This window comes from Carcharhinus amblyrhynchos, chromosome 31 (assembly GCF_965287045.1).
Source record: "Carcharhinus amblyrhynchos chromosome 31, sCarAmb.v2.hapA, whole genome shotgun sequence".
NCBI classification, from domain to species: domain Eukaryota; kingdom Metazoa; phylum Chordata; class Chondrichthyes; order Carcharhiniformes; family Carcharhinidae; genus Carcharhinus; species Carcharhinus amblyrhynchos.
Genome location: NC_137354.1, coordinates 12997152 through 13020505, shown reverse-complemented (window position 1 = coordinate 13020505; position 23354 = coordinate 12997152). Strand labels below are relative to the sequence as shown.

At 39.5% G+C, this 23354-nt stretch overlaps 1 protein-coding gene across 1 annotated transcript in view; it reads left to right on the top strand.

The window, feature by feature from the left end:
* Positions 1–23354, top strand: part of lrmda (leucine rich melanocyte differentiation associated) — a 1032656-nt gene that overhangs the window by 674690 nt on the left and 334612 nt on the right. Inside the window, exons 3-4 of the mRNA XM_080215717.1 lie at positions 4903–5029; positions 6141–6280. Of these exons, the coding sequence (XP_080071843.1) occupies positions 4903–5029; positions 6141–6280 (267 nt within the window). The remainder of the gene's footprint in view (positions 1–4902; positions 5030–6140; positions 6281–23354) is intronic.

The following is a 23354-nucleotide window of genomic DNA, read 5'->3' as shown; positions in this document are numbered from 1 at the left end:
ATAGACAACATCTACCACACTGCCCTTACCTATTTTCTCAGTCACTCCTTCAAAAAGCTCTATCAAATTTGTAAGACATTTCCCACGCACAAAACCGTGCTGACTGTTCTGAATCAGACCTTGCCTTTCCAAATGTATGGAGATCCTGTCTCTCAAAATCTCGTCCAGCAACTTAGTCACCACTGACATCAGTTTGTAGTTCCCTGGCTTTTCCCTGCCGTCAGTGGTGGTGGAGGCGAACTCGCTGGGGTCTTTTAAAAGACTTCTGGATGAGTATATAGGATTTAATGGGATTGGGGGTTATAGATAGTTCAATGGATTGGTAGGTATTGATGTGATCGGAGCAACTCGTGGGCCGAAGGGCCTGTTTGTGCTGTAGTGTTCTATGTTCTATGTTCTATCTTTCTCAAATAAGGGCACAACATTTGCCTCCCTCCAGTCTTCCATCACCTCGTCCATTGTTGTTGATGATACAAACATCTCAGCTAGTCCACTGCACAATGAAAGAACACTCAAGATTTTGTTGCCATGAGTGAACAGATCCCAATTAATATATTAACTGGATTGAGATGACGGGTAAGTGAGATACTTGCGGACATTACTGTTGCTGCACACCTGCGAAATCCCTCGACTTGGTGCCAGATTTAAACTACCATCAGGAAAGAGGAAATTCACGCCACAGAGATTACGAGGTCTTTTGTGGGCAGCTTTCTTCAAGGTCATTGGAGAGTGCTGCTGCTTCACAGCTGCCATCCAACTCAATATAGCAAAATTGCACTTATTTATAGCCCATTGTGCTAAATATTTTGGAATACATATTGATGCTGGAATTAAAATTGTATGCCTGGACATCTATTGTCAGAATATTTTCTGATGTGTCAGTCTGTAGAAAGATTAGTTGGTGCACCTTACGTCAAACTTCGTGGAACTGTTTGTTTCTTTCTTATCACAACTTTATTTTGCTCCATCTTTTATTGACATTTGAAATGTTAAATACATAGTTGGGGCTTGTTACAATTTTTGTATGTGTGACATTCGATTTACCAGTTTCATAAATTCTGTGATGTCACTAGACTTGCACAACCAATCATTGTCTTTGATATTCTTCAGGAAGTAAAAGGAAAGCAGTGCAGTAAACACCAATAAATACCAACCTTCATACTCTTATTATTTATACAGTACCTCATAGAACTCTTGTTAAATGTGAAAGAATTTATTGTTAACACGAATGCTGGAATACTCATGAGGAAGACGTCAACTGAATAATTTAAAATATGCAGCCAATTTTAAATGTATTTTGTTACAAATGGCAATGAAGTACAAATCTGTGATTTCATAAAGAAAATTCTCTGAGGTCTATGGAAATTAATTTAAGACTCTTTAAAATGTCTAAATGATGGCCTGTTCATACAGATGGATGAAATGATGTATCTAAATCCTGATCAGTACCCTGTACCATCCTCAGGTCAGATAGATTATAAAAACCTGTTGTTTTCCCTTGTGTTTGAAATAATGGAGTCACTAATCTACTTGATCTACATGAATTAGCTAAAAAGAAAGTGAGTGATGCGTATATTTCAAAGATAGAAGGCACTTGTAAAAGCAATTTCTTTGGGAAAAATACTGCACAGTCTTTTAATGAGTACTAATTACCACAGCAGAAAATGTTGGAGGCTTCAATGGATTTACATCGCTGAATGAAAGATCAAAGATTGTGGCACTTGCATTTTAATCTGTTGGCTAAAAAAAATGAATAGGGTGGTGGTAATGGGGCCCATGAGAATGACAACACAGGTGGTAGAGACTTTAATCCGTTCTTTATTGCTGAAGCCCTAGGCCTACTCACAATTATATAATCAGCCATTTTTATTTCAACTTCATGTTCAAATATTGAGATTGTTTCTCGCCTAGGGTGAAAAGACTTGAAATTGCACATAGTGATATGAAAGACCATTTAGCCTTTGTACTTTAAAGCCTAACTTTTGAAATTTTACTTTGTTGGGTTAAAATACTTTTCTGTTAAGGAGTGAGAGTGGGATGAGGTAGTTAACATGCTTTGATGTATTCTGATGTGGGGAGTGGTTTAGTAGAAGCAATTGGCAAAGTTGTGTCAAAGACATCCGTCAAATACAATTGATCACAGGAATAGAAGTGACAGTTTCTCAGTATTATTCAGTGTGTTGCTTCTAGAGTCAAACAAACTACCTGTAGTTGTTTTGCCCCATCAAGGAGAATCAGCCCTTGTGAAAAAATGTGAAACAACAAATACTGGTGATTCATAAAAGGGAATATATCGGTAATAAGGATAATCCGAGTAGAGTCACTACAACAAAGACTTGTTCAGCAGAGTTGCACTTTCAAAAAATAGCTATCAACCTCTGCAGACACTGACTCCCCATCTTTGATAGCATAGTGTAGAGGGTCATAAACTTAACTGACAGTCCCCATCAGGTCACTCAAAAGCAATGTTAGAAACAAAGTTAGTAAGGGCCTGGGTCAAGCCATGCTCTAAAGTCAGTGTTGTCAAAAGCCTCAGTCACATTCATACCTACAGGCAACCTCTGCTGATCCTGAGTCATTAATCAAACTGCAGAGCCAGTCTGACCCTGGCTCCTTCCCTTTGAAGTGTAGTGTCTTTTCCAGCATGAGGAAATAATTTGCTGCCTGATTCAATGAGCCATCAGTGGAGCCAGCAGACCTAATGACATGTGAGAATATTAACCTCCTACCATGAAGAGCTGTGAATCTTGAGAGGCAGTCTATAATTCACCCAGTGCACCGGAGGCACTCTGTCTCACAGTCCCTGTGACAGAACTTTGTTTTTATTCCTGCTTTTTTCTTCTGCAACTTTACCGTCAAGATTTTTAAAATAGATCTAATCTCACTCTTTTCTCACATCTCATTTCAACGGCAGTCTCTTGCTTCTGCACTTTTATTAAGTTTATTAAAACCAGTTGAATCCTACTTTTTTATGGCAGGGCTCTGTTCGCCCATTCATTATGGTCTCTTATCTTGGCAGGCAATCAGAACTGAAAGGCAGCTAGTCCATTATGCACATATGAAGCCCATCACTCCTTCAGCATTTGCCAATTCATCAAACATTTATCATTTGCCCTCTGAACAGCATGTCAATTTGCCTGTCACTCCCCAGTCTGTGCTGCTTTGTTTGAATCTAAACATTGCCTTTTCACACTGGTGTAGACCTATCCTTACAACACATCGCCCCCTCCCTTTTTAAAAAAAAGTCTCCTTGGTGCCCAGCAGGGAGGGCAGTTGCCACTGCCTGTTGTATGCAACATTTTTGTAAGATAATGAGGGTGAAGTGTGAGCCATAGGCAATGATTCTGGGATATTAGGTATGACAGGGAGCTTGATCATAATTATCTTAACGAGGATAGGGTTAATTACAGTGGAAACTTAAAGTTCTTTCCATTTGAATCGGTCAGGATGAAATGCATTTTGATGTTTTGTCATCTTGATGTGACTTTGGAAATTGCAATGTAAATCTCTTAGCTATGCTGGGACTCCTTTGGGAGAATGGTGTGAGCCCTGCAGTGAGATAAAGGAGATAGTACCTGTGGGTGAGATAATGGGCAGCTTTCAGGTCATTAGAGCAGTGTGAATAGAAGGACACAGTAGGCAAATAACATTGTTCATCAGCTTTCCAACAAAAACTGTGCAAAAACAACCATCAGTCATTATGATTCATTTTGTTTCAACTATGTGGTGAGAAAATGTGAAAATATCAAGGAAGAAAGAGCAGACCTTTACAAAAAATGGGGATTTCTGTAGGAAACTGTCGACACCCACAATTGCCCTTCTCTTCGTTTACCCCACCCCACTTCCCTTGGCTTATGGTTGTGAATTTAGCTGATTAAATCACAAAGTGCATGTTGAGCTGATGACATGAAGACAACAATTAATAAGAAAGCCCTTGTGTGATGCAGCTCCTTTTAACTGAGCAGCTAATAACATTACATGGCAAAATTGTCAAAATCAGACAGGTGTAAGGGGATTTGTACAGAATTTGTTTGGCCTGTTTCTGATATTAAAGCGAGCTTTAATATTGAGCCTGGCCGATTCAATAGGCAACTCCCTCTAGTGTTCCAGAGCCTTTGTCCACTTCATGCTCTGTCATTTTGTTTTATTCTTTCCTTGAAGCATTTAGATATATTTTTTCCATTTGCCAGTTCCAATTCATTTTCTGATTCTTGTGATAAGAATATTCTATTTGCTTAGCATTATTGGTTTAAACAATAGTTTTTAATGTTTAAATATACTAGAACATGAGCTATTGGTTGCTTATAAACCAACGAGTTTCCTAAATAGACTTTCCATGTGCAGAAAGGTGAAGAGGGAGGTTTCACATGTTTCTCATTGGTAACAGAAGTCTTGTATAATAAATATCACATTTTATTTTATTTCTTCATCTCTTCAGATTGCACAGTGGTCAGATTTGATGGTAAAACTAGATTCATTAGCCGCACAGGAATGATATTTGGACTGAATGATGGATGACAACTTAAATTTGTGTCCAGGGAATGAAGGTGAACTGTGACAGAGTTATTTATCTTGGGAATGAAGGTTTGGGTCAGGGAAGGCTGGGTGCCTCAAGGCACAAGACATTGACAAATTCATCCTGTAGGCCGCATATCTGAAACCTTTTGTTTTAGATCCTGGCTACTCACTAAGTGACCCCCATCCTTCATCCTGCCAGAGTGTGAAAAATGTGAGCCTGTGCCAGTTCTCTCTCTGATACTAATTCTTGTCATTCACTCGCTTGTCAGGCTAAAACCAAAACTTTCCAGTTCATGAAAGGGAAGGTTGAAATATTTATTTCCGTGGATAATGGCCATCCTGATTTAGTAGCATATCATTTTTCCTGTTCCCTTATTGTCACAGGTCATTGGAAGGACTGGAAGAATTCATCTGCCTGGAAGAGCTAATCCTGGACAACAATCTTCTCAGAAATGACCTGAAGTTGCCTAGGTTACCTCATCTCCACACCCTGACAATCAACAAGAACCAAATATCCTCTTACACAATGACATTGCAAATTATGTAACATTTAATTTAAAGGAAATCAATTGAAATTTTATTCATGTGCATATTGTGTTCTCTTCATTGGCGGGCATACCAGAAATTTAGTAGTGGCACGTTAATTCACAAACTTACATCATCAGTTTGGAATTGTTTTGTAGTCATTAATGGAAAAAAAAGGCTCTTTTTTAAAGAAATGCAGGAGTTTGTCTTGGATGGAAGGGGGCCCTCTGCTGGAATAATAATGAACAAGATAAAATCAGGTCCATGGAGAATACTAAATGGACGAAGAGCAAGAAATTGGCACTATAGTATATAAATGATGTTCATTGAGTGCATACTTGAATTATATTGGGATAAATATACGTGGGATATCCATTGGATAATTCTAAAAGGAAGAGAGAAAATTAAAGAAATATTCACAAATATGCTTTCAAATAGACAAAAGATGACCTCCAATTTCCATGGATCTTTTAACTAAAGGATTTGCAATAAACACTCTTCATGTTATGGCATTTGTACAACCCCTTAAAATACCCTCACAAAAGGCAATTTTTGCTGTCTTTTAAATTAACAGAGCCCTGCAGAGTCAATGAAAGTTCAGCAACATTGACTTTCAGAATTTACTGGAGATGTAATTCTGACTGTACAAAGTATCAGCCAACCATTTATATTCTTGCGGGGAAATAAGGTTGTTATTGTTTGCCACTGTAGACTCATTTTACAATGGATTGAATGTATTTGTGATGGATGTCGTGTGAAGTAACTGTTTGTTTCCTTGTTGGAAAAGTTTCAGTTTCAACAATTGCTTACCATTTAGCCACACAACATCCATCATTTTGTCAATGTTTTAAATGTTTCACACTGAACCTTTGAAAGAAAGTGAACTAAAAAGAGGGACATTCTTTCAATATATGCCAAAATTCTGACATGTGTTAGCTGTGAATTGCCCCTTAAACAATAACTTTGACAAGTCTTGAGTGCTGCAGTAAATTTGATTGTCAGTTTCTGATGTATATGATTTTGTTTTACCTATGACTGCTTCCCTATAAATGCTTTTTCATTAATGTGATTGAATCCTTAACCATGACCTTTGACACATAACTGAATTAGACAGCCTTTTGGATCATTTAGCTGAAGTGGTGCCTTGGCTTAAGTACCTCAGCCTCCTTGGAAATGAAGCCTGCCCCAATGAACTTGTTAGCTTGGACAACGATGAAAGTGATTACCAAAGATACAGGTTAGTTGTACTTGTTGCTAAGAGATAAGTGCAGTTACCTGATAAATGTCTTTCAGTTATCTGCAGGAAAAATGTATAAAGATATCTGTGGTGTTACTTATTGCTTGATGTTTCTTAACTTTCAGCTCATCTACCAGCGATTAATCATTTAAATGATAGGCGTAATCTGAAAACGTTATTCAGTGGCAAATATGCATGGTTCATTTTGTGCTGTCAAAAAGACATATACAACTGACAAGCTTTATAATATGTGATATAATATTTATCGCGCGTCACCAAGCTGCAGATAAGAAGCACGTCTAAAATACTGCTGCTAAACTTTATACTCTTGAATTAAATAATGGTTCAAACTTCTTGTGAAGATTACAGTAAGGCTTTTGCGTGGCTTTTGTTTTAATGTAGAAAAAGAGAGCGTTGAGTTCTAAAAGAAAAAACTTAAATTGAAAATACAAGTATGTAGCCATCATGATATTAGATTATTGAATCAAAGCAAATGGGCCTTGTCTGTGCTTATATTGTTTGTGCTTTGCACTAGCTGTAAACTACATTGACATTGCAAATAGCAACACAAGTGAAGTTTCATCACAGTATAATAAATTTATCTGATTATAGGAACAAATTTAAGTCTATGATTTTGTCATGAGAATGCTCATTTGCATAAGTGAGATCCGCAAACCTGTACACCTGTACACCTTAAAAGTAATCTTACATTTTTTTGTTGAAGTACTTATTCTTTTGCCCATGTTATGTGTTCAGTTTTATTTTGCATAGTTTCATTACCAAACTGCCATCATATTTTGGTTCAATTGCAGCCTTCTTCCCCAACCTTTGTCCTCAATGGGAGTAAGTTCTTTATGCATCTTGCCAAAATTGTTTTTTTAGTGTATACTTGACTTCATTAAGAAACTTGGATCTTTTCAAAATTTACAAAAATTAACTCCTTTGAAGTGTTAGCAGGTTAAAGTTTTAAGCTTCTGGGCCATACAAACCATTCTACTTCCATCTGTGCTGAAATTGCTAATCTTCACTGGGGCATTGGCAGAATACTCTGATTGGGCTGATTATTTCTGGTGTCATGGTGAGAGAAACCGGCCAGGATTCTTCATTTTGTGCACAGCTTAAATTTGTGTCAGTCCCTATTTTTTATTCATTTTTCATGATGTGGGCATCGCTGGCTAGGCCAGCATTTATTGCCCATTCCTAGTTGCCCTTCAGAACGTGTTGGTAAGCTGCTTTCGTGAACCACTGCAGTGCCTGAGGTGTAGATACGCCCATAATGATTTTGACCCATCAACAGCGAAGGAACGACAATATATTTCCAAGTCAGGACAGTGAGTGAATTAGAGGAGAACCTCCAGGTGGTGTCCCAGGCATCTTTTGCTCTTTTCCTTCTAGGTGGTAGTGGTCATGGGTTTGGAAAATGCTGCCTATGGAACCTTGGTGAGTTCCTGCACTGCAGATAATACAGACAACTGCCACTGTTCATCGGTGGTCGAGGGATTGAATATTTATGGGCGGCACAGTGGTTAGCGCTGCTTCCTGACAGTGCCAAGGACCCGGGTTTGATTCCTGGCTTGGGTCACTGTCTGTAAGGAGTTTGCACATTCTCCCTGTGTCTGCATGGGTTTCCTACGAGTGCTCCTCCCAAGTCCAAAGATGTGTGGATTAGCTTGATTGGCCACACTAAATTTCCCCTAATGTCAGGGAGATTAGTAGGGTAAATATGTGGGGTTGTGGGGATGGAGCCTGGGTGGGATTATGGTTGGTGTAGACTCGATGGGCTGAATGGCCTCCTCCTGTACTGCACAGATTCTTTGGGTACCAATCAAGTAGGTTGCTTTGTCCTGGATGGTGTTGAACTTCTTAAGCTGCACTCATCCAAGCAAGTGGAGAATATTCCATCACATTCCTGACTTGTGCCTTGTAGATGGCAGACTGGCTTTGGGGGGCCAGGAGGTGAACTACTCGCTGCAGGATTCCTAGCCTTTGACTTGCTCTGGTAGCCACAGTATTTTTATGGCTAGTCCAGTTCAGTTCTGGTTAATGGTAATCCCCAGAATGTTGATAGTGGGAGATTCAACAATGGTAATGCCATTCAATTTCATGGGGCAATAGTTAGATCCTCTCTTTTTGGAGATGGTCATTGCCTGGCACTTATGTGGCGCAAACATTACTTGCCATTATTAGCCCAAGCTAGGATGTTGTCCAGATCTTGCTGCATTTGGACATGAACTGCTTGTGTATCTGAGGAATTGTGAATGGTGCTGAATATTGTGCAGTCATCTGCAAACGTCTCCACTTATGACCTTATTTTGGGAGGTTATTGATGAAACAGCTGAAGATGGTTGAACCTACTATACTACCCTGAGAAACTCCTGCAGTAATGTCCTGGAGCTGAGATGATTAACCTTTAATCACTGCAACCATTTTCCTTTGTGCTAGGTATGACTCTAACCAGCCCATGGCCTTTGCGGCACCCAGTCCACTTTGAGTGAATCGAATTGGCTGAAGACTGATATCTGTGCTGCTGGGGACCTCTGAATGTGGCAGGACTGCAGAGCTTAGATCTGATCAATTTGTTGTGGAATTTCTTAGCTCTGTCATTTCTTGCGGCTTATGCTGTTTGGCATACAAGTTGTCCTATGTTGTAGCTTCACCAGTTTGACATCTCATTTTTAGGGATGCCTGGTGTTGCTTCTAGCATACTCTCCTGCATTCTTTTGAACCAGGGTTGGTCTCTGGCTTAGTGGTAATGGTAGAGTGGGGATATACCAGGCCATGAGGTTGCAGATTGTAGTTGAGTACAATTCTGCTGTTGCTGATGGCCATTAGTGCCTCATGGATGCCCAGCCTTGAATTGCTGAATCTGTTTGAAGTCTATTCCGTTTAGCACAGTAGTAGTACCACACACCTCAGGAGGGTATCGTACCCTCAATGTGAAGTTGGGACTTTGTGTCTACAAGGACAATGCAGTGGTCACTCCTACCAATGGGCAGATGCATCTGTGGCAGGCAGGCTGGTAAGGATGGGGTCAAGCATGTTTTTCCTTCTAGTAAGTTCCCTCACCACTTGCTGCAGTCCCAATCTAGCAGCTATGTCCTTTAGAATCTGGCCAGCTCTGTCTGTACAACCAAGCCACCCTTGATGATGTGCATTGAAGTTCCTTACCCAGAGTACATTCTGAACCCTTGCCACCCTCAGTGCTTTCTCCAAACGAGTGTTCCTTGTGGAGGCTCTTGTAAGGTGAGGGCACAGCTGCGATGTGACCTCTGGTAAAACAGTCTGCTACTACTGTCTTGGCTCACATATGAGCCTTGGCCACTTGGGTGAGACCTGAAGGATGCCTAGCATCCAGGTTTGTGGGGCAGAGGTGGGTTGGGGGGTGTGGGGGGGTAGCAGGAAAAAAACAGCAAGGAGAGGAAGAAAGGAGAAAATTAATGGAAGGAGAATATAAATTAATGCAAAGAGAACAGACAGAAAGGGAAAATGGGATTCAAAAAATATAGTCAAATACATAGCCTTGGCTCTGCATGAAGTTGGATTATTTATTCTGATATTTATTTTTTAAGGAAGTAACGAATGTGGACTTATGAGCTTTCTGAAAGGCTTGACAAGGTATCAGGCAGGAGAAAATTGGAGAGAATAGAATAGAATTGAGGGAAGGATTGCAAGTTGGATTTCAAAATTGGTAAGAAAGGATGTAAAAGAAATTAGAAGCTAAGGACTATTTAAAAGAGTGGTTGAAAATGTCAATTGTATTCATAGGGATAGGTTCTAGGACCACTTCTGTTCATCATGTATGTCAGTTATTTGGATATAAAGCAGTATAGAGAGTAGTGCCCAAATTTGTATGAGAATAGGAAACATCGTCAGAACTAAAGGAGGCTAAAAGTAACTGACAAATGGATTTCAGTATTTAGTGAGCTTCAAGTGGTACATCTGGTTGAAAAAAGTGCAAACAGCAAGTATATTTTAGTGATGATGATTTAGTGGAATAGGTGGATTTTGGAGGGGTTTAAGATCACAAGATCTTAAACCAATACCTGAAGTGCATAAAGTGAATAAACTAAAGATTTTTTTTATCATGGTAACCTTCTGATATAGTGTTGACTCACATATGAGGAACGCTTGCATGCATTTTTTGTTAGCATACAGGCTAAATGTTCCAGATGGCACTACTATTTAAAACCATTTCTTCTCATCAGTGCCATCATAGAAGTTTGTGAATGATTTTCTAAACTTTTTAGTAAAGGATTTTTTTTCTTGGTGAATAATTTTCTACCATGTTTATTGATGATGCTGAGTCATGAGGCTGAATTTTATATTGTGAAAGTGGAATACCCAGCTTGTGAACCCAATGTCATCATGGCAGCTGTGCAATAATACATTTGGTGGGCAGGCTCCAAAATCGATAGCCTGCCTTCCATTCTGAAATTGATCATTAAAGGCTGTTAAAGCTAGTTATCTGTCAAATTGACTGCAATAAAACATTCTAGTGCTAAATTTGAATGGCGCATAACCAATGGAAAGCACAATTTCTTTCAGGGTTTCATGAAAGCTTAGATATAAAGGCTGGGAGTGGACAAGTCCAAACTTGCATTTAGCAGGAGAATCTGTTGATATTAATTTCTTACAGAATTCTTTGGTGTCCATAAACCTCTGATCACAATCGGGGCTATCATTCAGGGGAATGTTTAAAATGTTGGTATTCCTGTCATCTTTGAGCAGCTTGTGGTGATAAACAATGTCCCTATGGGCATTATACGTTCTGTGGGAGGTACCTCCTTCAATGAAGACGAGAAGGGAAGGAGAAGGCCAGCTGTCCAGAACAACAGCGGGCATTAGTTTGCAGAAGGTATACAAGTTAATGAGGAATCAGGGGCTGTGGAGAAGAGGCAAGTGCAGGCATAGCCTCTTTGGAAATAGGCAAAGATAGTATCCTGCCAATTGCACTGACAGGGTGTGAATGCTATCTCCATACCTACTTCCCACAACCTTCATAACTCCTGTTGCCATACAGAGTGGCATTTATGCATCATGCACCTTACATACTTGGGCAGCTCTCAAGACAACGCCATAATGGACCCAGAACACATCTTCCGTTTGTGCCAATCTTGCAGGTCTCAGAAGAGTATTGAGCTGTTTGCAACACTAAAGCTAGGTTTGATGGACGACCTGAAAGTTGCTAACCTTCTCTGTGACTACCATCCTGGCTGGTTTGTCAGACTGGAAGGTCTCCTCTTCTGGTCAGGAGCTATGAGGCCCCTCCTGCCAATCACTTACAGCCAGTAGGAGGGCTTGTGGGGAATTATCATCAAATCTTGAGACCATCCTTGATCATTTGCTCTCCATATCTCCTGACTCCATTCTCTTGGAAATCTGTGGTGAGAGAAGCAGTTAACAGCCTGATTAACCCCAGAAATACTTGATTTAATCTGGGTTATGGGTTAGCTGCATTCCAATGCTGTTTTGGCACACAATGTTGCGTGCACAGACATGGTGGGCCAAAAGGCCTGTTCCGGTGATGTTTTTTGTTCTCCTTAGGAAAGGTCCTGAATGCTTCCCAACTAGAAGAATAGTCATACACACTTCTAAATAATCACTTACCTACTGCAATGGTTTAAATAAATTCAAAATCTCCACCACAGTGGGCCAATACCCCCACATGATGATTTCTAGTGTAGCTGCCATAATCCCGTTGAAGGGCTCCATTTAACTGAGTGGTGTGACCTCCTTCAGGGTCGCAGCCTCTCTGTCCTCAGACAGCTTTCATCAGCTGATTGGACGTGCTGTCCACCATTGCCCAATGCTGTTGGCCAGCTCCTTGCCAGATGTATTATTTGCCATTTTTCAAAGTCATGAGTCGACTATCTACTGAATCCAGAATGGACTTCTGACTACCACCAAGGTACATAAACTGCAGCCCATGGAAACTATATGAAAAGCAGATATAATGTAACTGAACACAGACTCTGTTCTGCAGCACCAGAGTGAGGCCCTCTGTATGAGTTCATTTGATATCATTAATGGGAGTATATTGGTTGATGGTAACTGATTCCCAGTATACATAAATCACTTGCTGAATTTTATTTGATGAGAAATGATCTGCTAAATGGTATTATTTCACTTAACAGCTTCAATTATACAGCGTTTTGTTGCATAAACCTAGAATTATGCTGCGCTGTACTGAACGCAAAAGGCGCAAACTTTCAAAAAGTTTGAGTCACGTGCAGAGCATTTTAAGTTGACCAAAAATTTCCAACATAATAAAGTTGATTTTTTTTGCATAAAAAAAGTTTTTCTTGGGCATGTCTTGGTGTATACACTTTAAAATTTTCAGCTACATGGAACAACATTGATTGAAATTCAAGCTTAGAAATTAAAAAGAAATATAAAGGTAAACATGTATACTTGGTGTCATGAACCAAGCAGTTATCTGTGAGAGCGACTCAACTTGAAATGTCAGATGTGGAGGTGGTTTATAGTTTTGTTTTGGAATGATGTGAGAAGTCATGTGAAACCCCTCAGTGAGAATAATCGACCCAATTGTTGTGTAACACTTAATAAAACTATTTATTAATCTAAAGCAAAGATGAATACATACAACTAGGACTATAAACTCCAAGACAATTAAATATATGAACTATTAAATACACGCACTGTTTATATAGAAATTTGTTCCAAAATATGTATATCTGCGATCCCTGAACTCCTTAAAACTTTCCCATTCCCAAACAACATCCAAATTAAGTAAATCTGTAGTCAAACGCAGCTTGTAGTTATCACACAATGCAAGGAGAATGATTGAGTCTGGGAAAGGTATTTTCCTGGTCCAGCAAAGATATTTAAACCTCCTATGCTAACTTGGCTCTAAGATTTCAATGTTAAAATAGCCCCTCAGACTCTGAGCAGTAGAACTGACCTCTCCAGCCCTTAAATGCTGCAATGTCTTCTTGGTTGTGGGATGTTAACTAGCCTGGCTGCTTCTGCAAGTTTTGGCAATTATATCATAGTACTTAGGATTCTTCCCTCTGTGTCTTTGGGTTGTCTGCCTCTCTCACATTCTGTGACTCTTGAAATTAGAATCTATATCTCCACTGATCTCTTAGTTGTCTAGGTAAGCTGTTTCCTAATGATAACTGTTTACATCTGATTCTGTCTGTCAATCTCATTAGCGGGAACGGTCACATCTCATCCTCCACTTTGAATGCTGGCTGCTGCTGGCACTTGACAAGTCCTTGCCTGTTGCTGGGCAACAATAGCCTATCCTTGTTAAATCCTTGATCCTGCAGATCCATGACATTGTACAACTGGGAAGATAGGAAGGGAAATGAAAAAGCAACATCCAGACTTGTGAAATTATTTTATTCTTTCATGGGATGTAGACATCACTGGTAAAGCCAGCATTTAATGCCCTATCCCTCATTGCCATTTAGCAGGTTGTGTGTGTCACCTTTTAAGTACAGCTAAATAGCGAGCTAGGTCACTTAAGAGGGCAAAAGACATTGGGTTAGGTGCATTCCTCATTCCAAACAGTGCAACTTTATATTGATACAGACCATTTCGTGTCTCAAAAGCCAAAACTTCCTTTTCCCAGCCTGATAAAGGTACTTGCCAGTAAGTCAAGTTTGGTAATGAAATTTGCTTGTCCCACCTTCTCAATACAATCTTCCAATTGAGGAATAAGATATGAATCTGATTTTATAACTGCACTAACTTTTTTATAGTCCTCACATAATTGTTATGGTGCCATCACGATAGATGAGCTCCACTCGCTGCATCTCCTGCTTTAAATCATCTTTTGAACCTGTGCCAACTTGAGTGGATTGAGTCTATATGGATGTTGATTGGAACAACATTTTCATCATGCACAATTACTTTTGTACTTCCTAGTTTGTTTCCACCTGTAGCGCTACATGATTTTAATAACTCTTACAGGACATTTTGATTTTCCTCCAGAGGGTAACTCAGTAATTTATGCCAATTTCTCATTATCCAATCTAATTTGAAGAATATCAAATTCAAAATCATCTGGATTTGTTTCTTCACACTGAGTTGCAGCAACTAACACATCCTCCTCCTGCTTTATTCCCTATCAAAATATCGTTTGAGCATATTCACATGGTGCACCCTGTGAATTTTCTTTCTATATCTTATCGAATAATTCACCTTAATCAATTTCTTTTGATTTGATGAGGAGCACTAAACTTAGCTTTTAATGGTTTACCTGTCTTTGGTAATAATAATACTTCCTCCCCACTAACAAAACTACAAATTTTTGATCTCTTATCTGCTTTATCTTTCATCATATTCTGTGCCACTTTTAAATGCAGTCTAGTCAATTCACCAGCCCTAGTTAATTTCTCCCTAAAATTTTATAGTCCAATAATGTAGTCTCAAAATGCTGACTCACCAATTTCTCCTTGATCAATTTAAGTTGTTCTCTTATTTCATGACCAAAAATCTATTCAAATGGACTGAATTTAGTTGATTCGTTAGGTGCATCTCTAATTGCAAAGTGTACAGTTGGAATTCCTTTATCCCAATGCTCTGGATAATTCTGACTATAGGCCCTCAATCTGGTCTTTAAAGTTTGATGTAACTGTTCTAATGCTCCCTGCGATTCTGGATGATGTGCAATTAATTTAAATTGCTTTATTCCTAAGCTATCCATACCTTCCTGAAATAGCTTGCATGTAAAATTGGATCCCTGATCTGATTGGATTCCTGTGGGTAGTTCCTATTTGGTTAAGAAATTTAAATAACTCCTCTACAATCCTCTTAGCTGTAATATTCCATAATGGAACGGCCTCTGGAAATCTAGTGGACACATCCATTATAGTCAACAAATATAATTCCCACTTTTCCCTTTAGGTAGGGATCCCACACAATCAATTAGGACCCTTTACAAAAGGTTCCTCAAATGCCGGAATGGGTATTAAAGGCTGAAGTTTTCCTATCACTTGACGTGTGACATGTATAGCAAAATTCTACCACATCCTTATGCAGTCCAGGTGAATACAAATGTTTTTGTGTTTCCATTTGAGTTTTCCTTACTTCTAATGACTTCCTACTGGAACCTCATAAGCTACCCCCAAACCTCATTTCTATAACCCACTAGTATTATAGATTGATGAACTTCTGCCCAGTTTTCATCCTCCCGAATATGTAAAGATCTCCACTTCCTCATTAAGAGATTATTTCTAATGTAATAACACTCCAGTATACACTCAGATTCTTCTTCTGTGTATGCTTTCTGATACAACTGCTTTATCTCTGCATTTTCTTGTTGTAATTCTGCCAACTTTCCTGAACTAAAGATGTCCACTACATCCTCCACCTGTTCTTGTTCTTCATCAATCATCTGGTCAAAGATTGTTTCTGCTAACTGAACCTCAGTCTCCTTATTTTTACTTCTTGATTACTCCTCCATCCATCTCAACCCATGGCTTTGGGATCTTGTTACCACAAAGTCGGGAAACATCCCAGGATATACTTCCTGCGATACCTCAGTTGTTTGATTTTTTTCCACTAGCTTTTCAACCACAGTAGGTGTCAAACCCACCTGCAATCCATCTAAACTATACCCCTGAAAAAGGTAATTTCTTTATTACTCCTACCATCACTTCATCACATTTCACCAGACTCTCTAACTTTGCCTTAGATAATGAAACACTACTCCCTTCACCATTAATCGCACAAATTATCACTTTTTCATGGCAATACTCCTTCTGAACTGCATATCTCTTCATCTCTCACCGTTAAAGATTGACATGATCCTGTATCCCTTAAGTTCTTAGCCTCTTTACCTACTCCTCCTCGTTCACGAGTCAACCTTACCCACACAAATAAAATCTAAAAAAGATCTGGGACCTGCATATCAACCAATTGCTGCTTATCCTGTAGGTCTGTCCAGTGGAAAATAAAAATAAGAATATAAAGTAATAAAAATGGATTAGTGAAATATAGTGCAATAAATGGAAATGGGGTGGAGCAGAGAGTTCATGCTTTGAAGTTGTTGGACTCAATGCTCAGTCCGGAAGGTTATAAAGTGCTGATTCGGCAGTTTAGTCGTTTTTATTACTTTACATTCTTATTTTTATTTTTCCAGTGCTAAAATCTCACTTTCCATCTTTTCTCGCTCCCCCCCCACCACCACCCCCCCCCCCCACCACCCCCCCCCCCCAACCCCCCACCACTCCCAACACCCTACCAGGGCTTCCATATTCTGCCATTTACAAATTCCAATCTCTCAATAGGCGCTATTAGTACTATTCCTAGCCTTTACCATTATCATTACCATTTACATTCCCTTTGTCTATGCCATACCTACCAATTACTGCCTCCCCACCCATCTTTACATTATAAATCTTGTCCTATTTTCCCTGTCTTTATCTCTGATGAAGGATCACCCTGACTTGAAAAGTTGGCTGTACTCCCTCCCCACAGATGCTATCAGACCTGCTGAGATTTTCCAGCATTTTGTATTTTTGTTTCAGATTCAGCATCCACATTTATCCATAATAATCTAAGACAGTTTCATACAAGATTACTAAACATATTCACACAGTTTAAGTAGGAATTACCCTTCTGATCCAAAGTATCTTTGCAAGATCTGAGTTCTTTCAGGACTTCGCTCTGCCCAAATAACATCCAACCCAGTAGACCTGTAATAAAAGCCAACTTATAGTTACTACACTGTCTACAATTGAGGAACATCTCACCCTGGTTTGGGGAAGATATGGGTTTTAACTGCCTTCAGGAAGGTACTCTGCATGCTTGCTTCTGGCTTGTGACCCAGCACCAGCTTACAGGCAGGTAGCTGCACTCTTCATTTCAGGCTGCTAGATAGATACTGCTGACTGCTTCCACAAAAAGCTTACCAATTAAATTATTGTTTCCCTCTGAAGATTCTTTCTCTGTATTTGCCTGTCTGTCCCCTTGTTCTAACATTAACATATGTATTGTCTTCCCTGAATGGTACCATTGTCTACTCCAAAGTATTTCCTTTTAGCAGAAAAATGCATTTGTTTTGGACTGTCGACACCTAATCTTCTTATTGGAATTCACATCCTGTGAAATACCTTTTGAAATGCTGGTGGCTTCTAACCTCATTACTGGGACACTCATTCTGTGAAATACCTGGTGGTAACATGAGTGATATTCTCCAATTATAGGATGCTCCTATAAGTCCAAAAATTGCTGTCCACTGCACAGTTAAGCATACGAATTTCAGTGCCTGTGCAGTATGGAGGCTGATCTTATCAAATATGTTTTTCCAGCTGTTCCTAATAGGGAGACAACAGTCTATATTCAAGCCTGCGCTTGCAAAACCCAAAACAAAATGATTACGATTAGATGTGATTCTATGATTGGGCAGCATTTGCTGAACAATCTTGGGTGCACAGATAGGTACACTAACAACCAATTTAGGATAATCATTCAAGCCCATAATGTCCACTCATATATACTCGCAAGACATATGTTCTTAAAGTTTTTTTACTTTTTCATTTCCATCTTTTATATCTGACTCTTATTCCAGTTTCCTGTTTTCAACTTCATGCACCACATACACGACCTATTTATTGATTAGCTTACAATTGTTTCCAGTTACCTGACATCTCAAACTTAAATTTTTCATCCTAATGTTTAAATTGCCTTGTAGCTGATATGACCTGCCTGTCTTGAAAGTATCCTCCAGTCCTATAAACATTCCCCAACTTTGTCCTTTTGTGATCCCCAATTCCTTTTGCTCACCATTGGCCAAAACCCTCCTGTTCATTGTGATTTCAGTTGTTTCTTCCTTTCACCTACAATTTCCTTCCTAATCCTCATCAACTTTCCTCTTGTGTCTTCTCCTTAAGACCTTTCTTGAAAAGCACCTCCTTAACGAAACTTTTAGACTTTCCTTCTAATACTACATAATTCAGTCAGCATTGTTTTTTTAAAAATCTCATTATACTTCTATGCAATTTGTTACGTGATAACCTTATTTAGAGACAAAATCTGAATTTGAATTTTTTAATGTTTACTTTATACATTGCCCAAAAAAAATGTGGGTTGAAGATTTTCAATCTGCTGTTGACCATGTTTATTGGCCAATATTGTCAAGACTAAAAACATATTTGGATTGAAATTAGTTCCAAATGCCTAACTCAAATTGATTTAGTTGGAGTCTTGGCAATCGAGATGAAATGCATTATTCACTTCATGGCCATTATTTATTTTGTGTATGAGGCTGACATTTTTGTTGAAAACAAAGCTAATCGAACATTTAATTAATTCGATATTTATTTAAAATGAGAAAATCTCCTCTGGTATTGCTCACAGCAAATTGGGGGGATATGATATTTTCTAAGAATAAGAATTTTGTACCAAGTAAAACACAGCATCCTATTACATAATTTAGAAGGTAGGTGGATTGCTGTATTATAGGCACATCCTGAAGTCAATTAGACGTAATTGCTGTTGATAAAGGAAATTTGTATGTAAGTTGGCAGTTGATTGTAAATCTCCTGCACATTCCCTTGGGAAGAGACTAGATATTGAACGTAGGAACAAATCAACAAGATATGACTGCCTTTTTTAATAAAATAAATTATTACATTATTCGTTCAGTTGTTCATTCTCATCCATTTCCATTGGGAGCTTCTGTTCTATGAATATGATATTTGAACCAATCAAGTAAAAGAATGACAAACATAGCATGCGTGATACTTTGATATGTGATATTTTTATTAGGCACATGACATGTACAGATTAAAAAGAATTGCTTCTGGCTTGTTTGCTTATGCACATTAGAGTTCTTTGTCCAAGACGTTAATGAGTTGCCATTGCATACTTAGCATAGGGACATTTCCTCTGTACAAAAACTGCACTGACATTATAAACCTATTTCTTATAAAATGCTGTCTTCTTTCCATTGATATCAGGTTCATGAACTTCCACCTCTTGTTCTTATTCCGTTTTCTTCCTTTTTGTCATTGTGTTACTCCTGGGGGTAATGGTAAATTATGAAGTGCAGTCTCATTGGTACTGGTAGCCTACTGGTATTTTTACAAGCGGCTATTCTTTCACATGTAACTTGAGGTAGTGAATGTTGACATTCAATGAATAAACAAATCATGATGTCGGAACCTGTATCAGTTGTTGCCTGTGTTCACAAACGCAGTCTTTCACTTTCTACGCTGTCAGCCATAGCTCAGTGGGCAGCACTCTCAACTCTGAGTCACAAGTTTCTGGGTTCAAGTTCCACTCTACGGTTTAAGTACAATAATATTGTGCTCCAACGCACTCTTATGGAGCACGATATTATTGGAGGTGCCATCTTTCAAATGAGATGTTAAACTGGGGTCCCATCTACATGATCAGGTTCATGTAAAATGTCCCATGTTACTATTTCAAAGACAAGGGGAGTTCTCCCCAGTGTCATGGCTAACATTTATTCTCCAATCAACACCACACAGATTATATAGTCATTATCACATTGCTGTTAGTGGGGTTTGTTGTGCATGTATTGTCTGCCACATTTCCTACATTACAAGTGACTACACTTCAAAAAGTATTACATTAGCTGTAATGTGCTTTGAGATGTTTGGTAGTTGTGAAAAGTTCTACATAAATGTAAATCTTTATTTCTTTAGGAATCACTGGATATAAATCATGGAACTTTGGCAAATTTTTACCCCAATTTCAATGTAGTGACATTGGGTGGAATTTTAAAATAACTGACCTGCTCGTGGCGAGGAGGACGTCAGCAGGTCAGAAACCCATTTCACAGAAGCTGGCTCTTTCCTTGCTCTTTAACTCAGTATTGCAGTAACATCCCACCTTTGGGTTTCCTGACCTATTGCAAAGTGTGGGCATGATAATGACTCTCACCTATCAAAGGAAGAATTTCTACTTCAAGGGATCCCAGCAAGGCTCAGGTTGGCTGAATTATGTATTGCCCCTTGAGACTTCAGCAATAGAAGGAATGAAAAGGCGATCATGGAAAGGTCTCTGACTCTTACCTGGAGTCAAGAAAATTGATCATCTGTAGATTCTGTGTGGTGTCTACGTGCTGAAAAGTAATTTTTTTATAATTGAATGGTTAATTCTGCAATGGGTATGGCACTTCTAGTATCCAGGGGCATTGAATATAAAAGTTTGCAAGTTATATTGCAGCTATATAAAACTTTAGTTAGGCTGCATTTGGAATATTGCGTGCAGTTCTGGTTGCGACACTATCAGAAGGACGTGGATACTCTGGAGAGAGTGCAAAGAAGGCTTACCAGGATGTTGTCTGGTCTAGAGGGTTTTAGGTATGAGGTGAGGTTGAATAAACTAGGATTGTTCTCACTGGAAAGATGGAGGCTGAGGGGAGATCTGATAGAGGTCTACAAAATTATGAGTGGCAAAGATAGATTGGATAGACAGAGGCTTTTTCCCAGGATAGAAGTGTCAGTTAGAAGGGGGCACAGGTTCAAGGTGAGAGGGGAAAAGTTTAAGGAAGATGTACAGGGGAAGTTTTTCATGCTGAGAATAGTGGGTGCATTGAATGCAATGACAGCAAAGATAGTGGAAGCAGGCATGTTAGCAACGTTCAAGATGGATCTTGATCGATGAACGGGAGGCGAACAGAGGGATGGAAGTCACACATTGGTGTGGTCTTGGTGGGTTGAAAGGCCTGTTCCTGTGCTGTGTTGTTCTCGCTCTGAGTGTTGGGGGTAAGAGTGTTTGTCTTCTATTTCAACCTGTGAATCTTTGTCCATTCCTTCTGGTCTGTGGTGTGGTAAGTGGCTGAGGTGAAGGCAGCTGATGCTGCTGCTGTAAATGTTGCTGCTTCTTTTGCTCCTTATCAGAGGTCCAGAGTGGAGCTGCATAAGCTGCTCATGCTGCAATGAAGGTTGACAGCAAGGAAGACCAGATCAAGGTAGGTGAATTATCTTCGAGAAAGTGGGAAACCAATTGTCAAGTGGTGAAAGCACACTCTCTCAAAACAATACTGTGAGCACATAGACAGGCCAGCATCTATGTAGTTTCACTGCTTACAGGCCTTCAAGTCTGTTTCATTGATCAATGGCTGCTTACTGTGCTGTCGCTTTGTTGACCCTGACAAGCTTGACACAGATTGGAGAGCCCATTGGTTGTTAAAATCAGAATCCAGAGTCACAATTAATTGTTTGTTTGCATATTTAAATCACTGATCTCCATGGGCCCTTCTAACGTGTGCTGCTTCCCTCAGTAAAACCTAGAAATAGGCATGAGTATATTGGATTTCCAACCACTATCATTTTGCAGCCATTTAAAGCCCCTCCCATTGGCTGTTTACAATTAGCTCAAAAGACAAAATTTAATGTTCCCGTTATTGTCTCATGGCAGTGCTGAATATACTGCAATGTGAGGTACTCAGCCTTTCCAGTAAAGAGGGCCCAAGATTTGAATTTTAGCTTATGATTAGCTACAGTATACTGCTGTGTACATGTCTAAGTTCTGAGGAAATTCATTTGTTTTATATATTTTTAAAGTGGCAAAAGAAGGATGTAATATTATATCCACTCCCTGGAGTGGTCTGGCGGCCGCCAAATCAACCACCATGGTGGGAGCACCAAACCCTTCTTCAATCCATTATCATCAATATTTTATCAGCAGTGTAGAGGCAAAAATATTCAGCTTGCCCATGGGCTAATTTAATCTTCCAAGTGGCCAATTAATGGGCACATAAATACCTCCTTCCATTGCCAATGGATTCTCAGACCAAGTGGCAAAGCCACCGGCTGATCTATGCTGACTGGGGGGAGAATGCCTTCTGTTTGGGCAACCTGTGGCCAATGAGCACTACCCTAACCCTAACCCAAGGTAGTGTCCCATTGCTGAACCCATCCCTCCAAACCTCTCATTAAGACCCACCAGCCTGGCCTGGTGAAATCTGGGACATGGCTGGGTGTTTGACAACATACCTCAACTTCATTGGGGACTGCCTCTAGCATCAGTAGTGACTGCCATGCTGAGTACTCCTGGACCTAGAGAGCAGCCAACCATCTAACTTACATCTCAGAGCAGGTTGTCCTCCCAGCTGAGGACCATAATACTGACTTGTCCAAGTGGAAGAGAGTTTGCCTAACTTTTAAGCCGTGGAGCAGGCCCACTTCCTTTGCATAGAATCATAGAATCCCTACAGTGAGGAAGGAGGCAATTTGGCTCATTGAGCCTCAACCGACCGCAATCCCACTCAGGCCCTATTCCCCTAACCCCACAAATTTACACTGCTGATCGCCTGACACTAGGATCAATTTAGCATGGCCAATTGATACCTTCCCCAATATGTTTTGACTTGTAAGCACAAGTGGTGAGCATTTTCTCTGCTTGTCATAAAAGATTTTAGATTTGGTGGTGCTTACCATTAAACTAGAAAGCATAAGCATGAGAAATGTCACCGGGCTCTAAAGTCACTAAACCGAGCCCAGAGACTCTTCCATTCTACTCTTCCAAAAGTAGCTGTGAATGGTAATACAGAAAATGCTGGAAATACTCAGCAGAGCTGACATGTGGTCCATTTCCAGCACGTTCTGTTTATATTTCAGATCTCCTGCATCCACAATATTTTGCCTTTATATTTGTGATTGAGTAAGCCTGGTTTTTGTACCAGTACAGCGCTCAGTAAAGGAATGCAATTGTTCATGTGTATAGAAATGCTGGCTTACAAGAGCTGGATTTAATATTGTAAACTCAAGGAGCCAGATCACACAACTGGTCTCCTGATATTGGAACTAACTGAGCTTTGCTGTGTCTCACAATCACTTTTGAATCCTAACCCTAGTCGGTTCTTGGGCTTTTTCCTTTTTGTCATTCCAGCTTTCTTAAAACAACTCGCATGTACATTTCTCTTTAACAAGGTAAAACTTCCAGAGATGCCTCACAGGATTATACGTAGACAGAATTTGACATTGAGTCACTTAAAGGAAATGTTGGGCAAGTGACCAAATACTTAAATAGGTTTTATTGAGTGCCTTAAAAGAAGAGAGAGATGGGGAGGTGGTGGTGTAGTGTTATGTCACTTGTAATCCAAAGATCCAGGGTAATGCTCTGGGGA